The sequence below is a fragment of the Atta colombica genome, unplaced genomic scaffold (assembly GCF_001594045.1).
Source record: "Atta colombica isolate Treedump-2 unplaced genomic scaffold, Acol1.0 scaffold83, whole genome shotgun sequence".
Lineage (NCBI taxonomy): Eukaryota > Metazoa > Arthropoda > Insecta > Hymenoptera > Formicidae > Atta > Atta colombica.
Window position 1 is genome coordinate 699,959 of NW_017259576.1, and position 6,928 is coordinate 706,886.

Genomic DNA, 6,928 nt, shown 5'->3' on the forward strand with positions numbered 1-6,928 from the left:
TATCAGCAATTGTATGACGGCTTCAATGTACATCAGTACGCACTGAATATAAATATAGCAAATACTGAACGTATTGGCTATTACAAAAAAAAGTATGTACATTACAATAATTAAATATTCTATCAATATTGTAGCATGTGCCTTTTCCTCCTAAAATTTATATCACAACGCATTGGAAACTGAGGATTGAGAATTAGAGATTAGAATTCAACCAGTCAGACTTTTATTTTAATCCGTTTTGTTTTGTTTTTGATTGGTTGAATTCTAATTTTCAATTCGCAATCATCGACCTTTATGTACAGTGTGACATGGGCTTAACAGATATTTTTTCACAATTATAAGTTGTGAACTTATTATTATTTGATACACAGTTTATTATTTGGAAATGATCATTTGGGAAATTAAACGGATGTTTATAACATGATGAATACATAACATCACTGAATACTTATAACTGTTTTAAACAAATGAATTTAATTTATTTAATCTCTATTCATCTTAATATATACAAACCAACTCTTCTCCGCGAAATGTGTATTACAGAACAGAGAATCTTTGTTATATTACTATAGTAATCATAAGCTAAGTTTTATGACTCTTCCCATCTCGCTTTCTCCTCGTTCTCTTTTTCGATTTCATCGAGATATGGCTTAAGGTATTCTACATCCTGCAAAAAAATTCTTTTTTTGGCTAAAAAGACTTTGGATCAATTGCGATATTGATCAGTCTATGTCATGATAACTGATATTTACTGACCTCTTCGTACTTAGTCCACTGTTCTTTGGGCAAGACTCTGTGAGAAGCACTCAACTGTAGGGCTCTTATTATACGGAAATTGCGTTGATCTAAAATTTCTTGAGGAAGGCGTCTCAATGCTTCTGCTACATTCGGATGAAATTGATCATTCATTAAATCATTCTTCATTAAACCTGAACAGAAAAATAAATTAATAATAATAATAATTCAAAATATATTAATCTATTTAGATAAACTTCTTGTTCAACTCTTCTTTAAAACAAAGAAAAAAGGAGGAAGGTTTGACTATACAAGAAATTCTAAAAAGAAACAGATTTGTTATCATATTCTTTAGTGTCAACTTCTTCACAAAATTACACATATATATGTACTGCAACTAGTGTCAAAATGCTAATCAAATTTGTTATAAAAAAAAATTAGCCAATACAGTAAACACATAAAGAAGCAACTATAGTTAAGTAAGTAACTACAGGTAACAAATGTATTAAACGTCTCTACTAGTTCAATAAAACGAGTTGTTACAAATAGCTTCTATACAAGGAAATTATAGTATTAACAACAAGGTTAGATTAGGTTAGGATTAAGAATTTCATTCGTTTTCATGCAATTAATTAACTAATTAACAATGTAAAACGTCACTTTTTATTACCTAATTGATTAAATCCGCTGGCATTGTAGTACCATTTCCTAAAACCGATGGCTGAAATGAAAAATACATTATGTAAGAATTCGTATCATCTATATCATCTCACTTGGTAATCGATCATATAAAGAAACAGAAATATCAATATTTTATTAGACATAAAATGAAATTGGCTATTTACTGATCAATTGATTCATTGGCTTGCTCATTTCAGAGGATGCTTTCTATAGGGACTGCGAGGAAATTTGATGGACTTCACGTTCACAGATCAATGTTAAATGGCGACATGCATATGTACTGTGCGTAGTTGTAGTTGTCATATTGCGATTTTCTGGCAACTCGAAAAAAAAAAACAAAATTTTAGACCAATTAATTTAATCAACAATTAACTTATCGATTAATATTTATTTCTATCAATAAGTAATTTTATAACTATAGTTAATTTCTTTAAATTTAGTTTAATTTTTTTTTGTTTTAAATTTAGATTGCTATCAATAAAATGATTTCCTATTAGACAATTTTCTTGTAAAATCGTTTGTATAAAATTTTTGAAATACAATTAAAAAGATTTGACAGTCATTCAATTTATTTTAAAATGAATTAATTACTTTTACATTACACAATTAACATAAAAATACATAAAAATAAATTAAATAAAGCTTTTGTATGAAATCATTAATATTTTCAATACAAAGTATTGAAATACAATTACAAATATAAATTATAAGAAAAGATTTTATAGTATGTTATCAGTGTGTACGTGAATATTTAAAATTATATATTTTAAACATATGTAAAATCCATATTCAAACTACGTGTTATAGATTAAAGATTAATTCAATCAGTCAGATAATTTTAATTTTATTCTAAATATTTTGTTTTGGTTCGTAATATTGCAAGTTGCAGAAAAAGTAGCTTTGCAATTGTCATCCCGGATCTACAATAGATTTTTAAGCCTCAAGCTATAAGGAATGGACGAATCACAATTAATTATTCTCCTCCTTTGACTGTATGTTCGGATTTATAATAGACGTTTTAAGCCTTAAGCCTTAAGAAATTGACCAACTACAGTCGAATGCGAAGAGAATAATTGATTGTGATTCGTCCATTCCTTATGGCTTAAGGCTTAAAAATCTATTGTAGATCCCGGGTTATCCAGTTTTAAGTTTTTAATCGTGAAAAATTGATCAATTACAGTCGAACTTAAAGAGAATATTAGTTAATTTCTTATGGCTTAAGATTTAAAATAGTTATTGTAGATTCGAACTAAGAGGTAAGAGCATGTTAAGCCGGTTCTACATTAGTTGCAAGCTATCGCAAGTTTGTTGTGACAACCAATCTGAAGCTTGCATTTTGAAATCAACGCTTCATATTGACTGTCGCAACAAATTTGCAATCAGCTTGTAACTAATGTAGAATCGACTTTAGAGCATACTATGCAAATTTTTTGTTATGTGATTATGATTGGCTGCATTCAGCAAAGAAAACTCACTCCCGTTTTCAGCCCGACCGAATTTGCCACCAACTTGAATTAGAAAATGCTTCGCTATTGATTGACGTTATACACTACCAATAGGAGAGCACGAAACATCATTACTTCAATCTAGGTTAGTGTAAACTTAGTCGGAACTTAGACTGAAAACGCTATCAGTTAGTGTTTATGGCTCTTGCACATCGACACAATGCGCGACATGCGATACGTGACGCGCGACATCCAGGTTGTCTTCATTCGAGTGCATTTATGTATAATTTTATCCTTATTGTTTACCGAATGTTAAATGAGGATAAATAATACGTGAGTACACCCGGACCCGGATAAATTTCCGAACACAGTCCAATAAGCATATATATAATTCTTCCAGTAGAGATTGTAAGATGTTTTATTACATCAAGGTTATAGTATATAAGGATATCAATCATGAAACTTTATCCCTAGGTGAAAAGTGAAAATTTTTACCATTGAAATTAATGAAGAAATTTTTCACTTTTCACTTTCCATCCTAGAGATAAAGTTTCATGATCAAGATCACATTTTTCAATTAATTCTGCTTTTTGTGTAGCCATGCGCAGTTTGACTCATTCGCTTGTCGCATATGAGAAATATTCAACTTCGTCCAACTTTTGGTGCAACGTCGCGATACTTGGTAAAATTATAAATGTATTCCGAACCGAATTAGCTCATTTTTTCCCCTAGATATTGGCAGTTCCATAATTAAACCCAGAAATGTTTCGAACCCGTCGGCTGTCATAACTCGTAACCAATAGAAGCCAATAGCTGAGTTTGTCGATCGGTAGGTTCGGAACATTTCTTGGTTTAGTTGCCAACATCAAGAGAAAAAATAAACTAAGCTAATCCGATTCGGAATACACCCTATATATATGCTTATTGGACTTTGTTCGGAAATTTATCCGGGTGCACCCATGTATTATTTATTCTCGTTTAACATTCGATGAATAACAAAATGATACATAGATGCATTCGAGTGAAGACAACCTAGTTGTTGCGTGTCACGCATCGCGCTGGTGTGCAAGAACCATTATGGCTCCTGCACATTGGACGCAGTAACGTTTGCCATGCGGCAAAATGTGATGTGATAGCCAATAAGATAACAACTCCTAACATGTTCATGGATAATTGGTTACCGCGTCTTATTTTGCAAGCGTTTCCGCGCCCAGTGTGCAGGAGCCATTACAGTGAAATCACACGATGCAGAAAACGACTGTGGAATAGAGAATGTGTCATAGAAGCGACCAATCATCGTTACTGCGTTATTCCGAATAGCGCTAATTGGTTGTTTCAATGGCCTAGTTTCCACTGAAAATTTAAACCGGATTAGAATGTAAGAACTAACCAATTGTCGAGCATTCCCCTGTCGTTCGACTATAACAGGAGAATATTGTTGATTGATTCTTACATTCTGATCCGATTTGAATCCTCGGTGGAAACTAGACCAATGACGCATTCTCTATTTCGCAGCCTTTTTCCGCATCATGATTTTACTCTTAGATTCTTTAATATGATTGGTTTCTACACTTAGATCCAATGAAGAACTAAAGAAACGAATCATATTAAAAAATCATTAAGCGCTGATTAGTTTCTATTGGGAAATTTAGTGGAGTGTAATACTACTTGAAATCAATTTATGCATTTTCATGTTAATAAACAATTTTAGCTTTTTAACATTGATTGTGACAACAAATAATATGCAATTAAAAAGATTAAATTATTATTTATTAACATTGAAAATAAATATAATGATTTATATTTAAATGGAATTTCAATTGAATTTCAGTGCTGCACTAATTTTTTCAGTGGAAAACACTATTAGAGTTTTTCCATTGGACTAACCAATAAAAAAGTTTTATTCCAAATTAACCAATAGCAACATGGGCAAACGTTTCTCATTTTGACGGAAGAGGGAACTACTTTATGGAGGAGTAGGCGATCATTGCGCGGATCACCGGATATATAAATGCGTGCAAGAATGCCGCACGTCGCTTTTTTGCCTCAGTAAAGGTAGAGTTGTGTTCGCGTTGCGCGTTTGTTGTGTGCGTTTCCTTTTCCCCTGAAATAGGCCACATAACCTAATGTCCATTTCGTGAAACTAACTCTCCTAGAAAAACCCAAAAAAAAGCAAAAAAAATTGTGAAAAAAAAAACGTATTGAAAAAAAATCGCAAAACCACAAAGCGAAAATCGTCGTGTCCTCGATGATAAAGGAAAAGAAAGGGAAGTAAATATCGAGTCGAGAGCCCAGAGTATTCGTGAGCGACGTTCGTTCGCGGGGAGAAACAGACGGAGGAATTTATCTACTCACAGGCACGCAAAAAAAAGTACCCACGCACGCACGCACGTAGTGGAAGCGGGAGAGGTGAAGAGGAAAACGTGTGCGAGGACGCGCGAGCGACGATACACGGACAGGTGCGGTGCCTTGTAAACGGAGCAGGATAAGCCGTACCGCGCGAGGAGGGTAGACAAGGAAGAAGCCAAACGATTGAAGCGTCGCGCGCGACGCCGAAGTACGCCGTCCCGTTTCTCTCTTTTCTCTGCGATAATCCACCGCCACCACAGCCGCCGCCATGAATCCTGGAGCACCCAATTACCCCATGGCTTCGCTCTATGTAGGCAATCTGCACACCGACATCACCGAGGCGATGCTGTTCGAGAAGTTCTCAACGGCTGGACCTGTGCTGTCGATCCGCGTATGCCGCGACATGATCACCCGCCGCTCGCTCGGCTACGCATATGTCAACTTTCAGCAACCAGCCGATGGTGAGTTATTATTGTTATTATTTTTATTATTGCACAATTCTCATAATGATGGTAGAGGTGGTGGGTGGTGGTAGTGATGGTGGTGGTGGTGGTGCTGGTGGTGGTGGTTGCGGCAGTGGTAGTCAACGTGGTAAGTGATAACGCAGCGTCGGTAACGCCGCGCGAATCGCCACCTGCTGCATGTCTCACATGTGTCGCACCAACGCGCGCCCTGTTGGATCCGCGTTGCTTCAGCAGAGCATGACGCGACATAAAAACTTAAATAATAAGATGTAAGCAGTAAGAATATCAACCTGTTGGATTTGCTGTTGGATTTGCTACGTTTTACCGTTTAAGCCGTTTGTGTATTATGGCCTTTAAGGGTGAAGGTTATAGAGGATCATGAGCTGAAGAAGGGAATTAAGACTGAAACACAATTGAAAAGCATGCAATAGAATAATAGATGATTTGCTTCGAAGGCTTGGACCTTCAAACTTTGAAACTTAAAGCATCAAATAAAATAAAATCTTCAAAGATCGAATGATTAAATTTGAACAATTAAAGTAACATAATTATGGATTACATTTATACGGTTCGATTTAACATCGATGTTGAGAAACTGGCCAATCATAGTCATTCCATTTTTCAGAGGAATAGCTTTGATTGGCTAGTTTCATAACATCGATGTTATAACTTCGAATCGTGTAAATATAATAATTAATTTAATATGATAATATGATAATATGATAATAATATTACCCTATAATAATAGGTACATATTTATAAAATTATATATGCATGACAAAATCTGAAATAGAATGTTTTAATGTTGTAATTACATTATTAAATTAAAAAATATGCAAGTTCAATATTTTCATTGATTTTATGATGCTGTCTGGATTTTACATTTTTAAAATTATTGTTGTATGCTGAGGAAGATTTACTCAGTAAAGTTAAAACATTTATATTAATTTACTATTTTTTGTTCATTTATTTGAGAATAAATTTGTTTTTACTTTTTTTTAATTTTCTTAATTGGATTTTTTTTATTTATTAGCATTATCCTTTTTCTTATCCGGGTCATCCGGAAAGTTCGTGCTGTTTTTGAAGAAAAATTGAATCGCAGATTTAAATTTTTAATTTCATTTATTAAATTTAAGTCTTTTGCGGCACGAACTTTCCGGACGACCCAATACATGCATATCGAATCTAATTATTAGTATGTAATATTTTAGATTATATAATATTACAAATTTTTTAAGAATATAGTATTTTTTA

At 33.7% G+C, this 6,928-nt stretch overlaps 2 protein-coding genes across 2 annotated transcripts in view; one reads left to right on the forward strand and one right to left on the reverse strand.

Annotated features, from left to right (window-relative positions):
• Positions 1–501: 501 nt before the first annotated feature.
• LOC108692924 (cytochrome b-c1 complex subunit 7-like) lies at positions 502–1,704 on the reverse strand. The gene is made up of 4 exons (XM_018201502.1): positions 1,581–1,704; positions 1,406–1,456; positions 757–929; positions 502–667 (listed from the first exon to the last, which is right to left on the reverse strand). The coding sequence occupies exons 1-4, from the start codon at positions 1,606–1,608 to the stop codon at positions 590–592; spliced, it is 330 nt and encodes a 109-aa protein (XP_018056991.1). The 5' UTR covers positions 1,609–1,704; the 3' UTR covers positions 502–589.
• Positions 1,705–4,884: 3,180 nt separating this feature from the next.
• The window catches only part of LOC108693011 (polyadenylate-binding protein 4-like), a 7,890-nt gene continuing 5,846 nt past the window's right edge, over positions 4,885–6,928 (forward strand). The window contains exon 1 of the mRNA XM_018201639.1: positions 4,885–5,671. Coding sequence (XP_018057128.1) covers positions 5,479–5,671 — 193 coding nt within the window. The 5' untranslated portion in view covers positions 4,885–5,478. The remainder of the gene's footprint in view (positions 5,672–6,928) is intronic.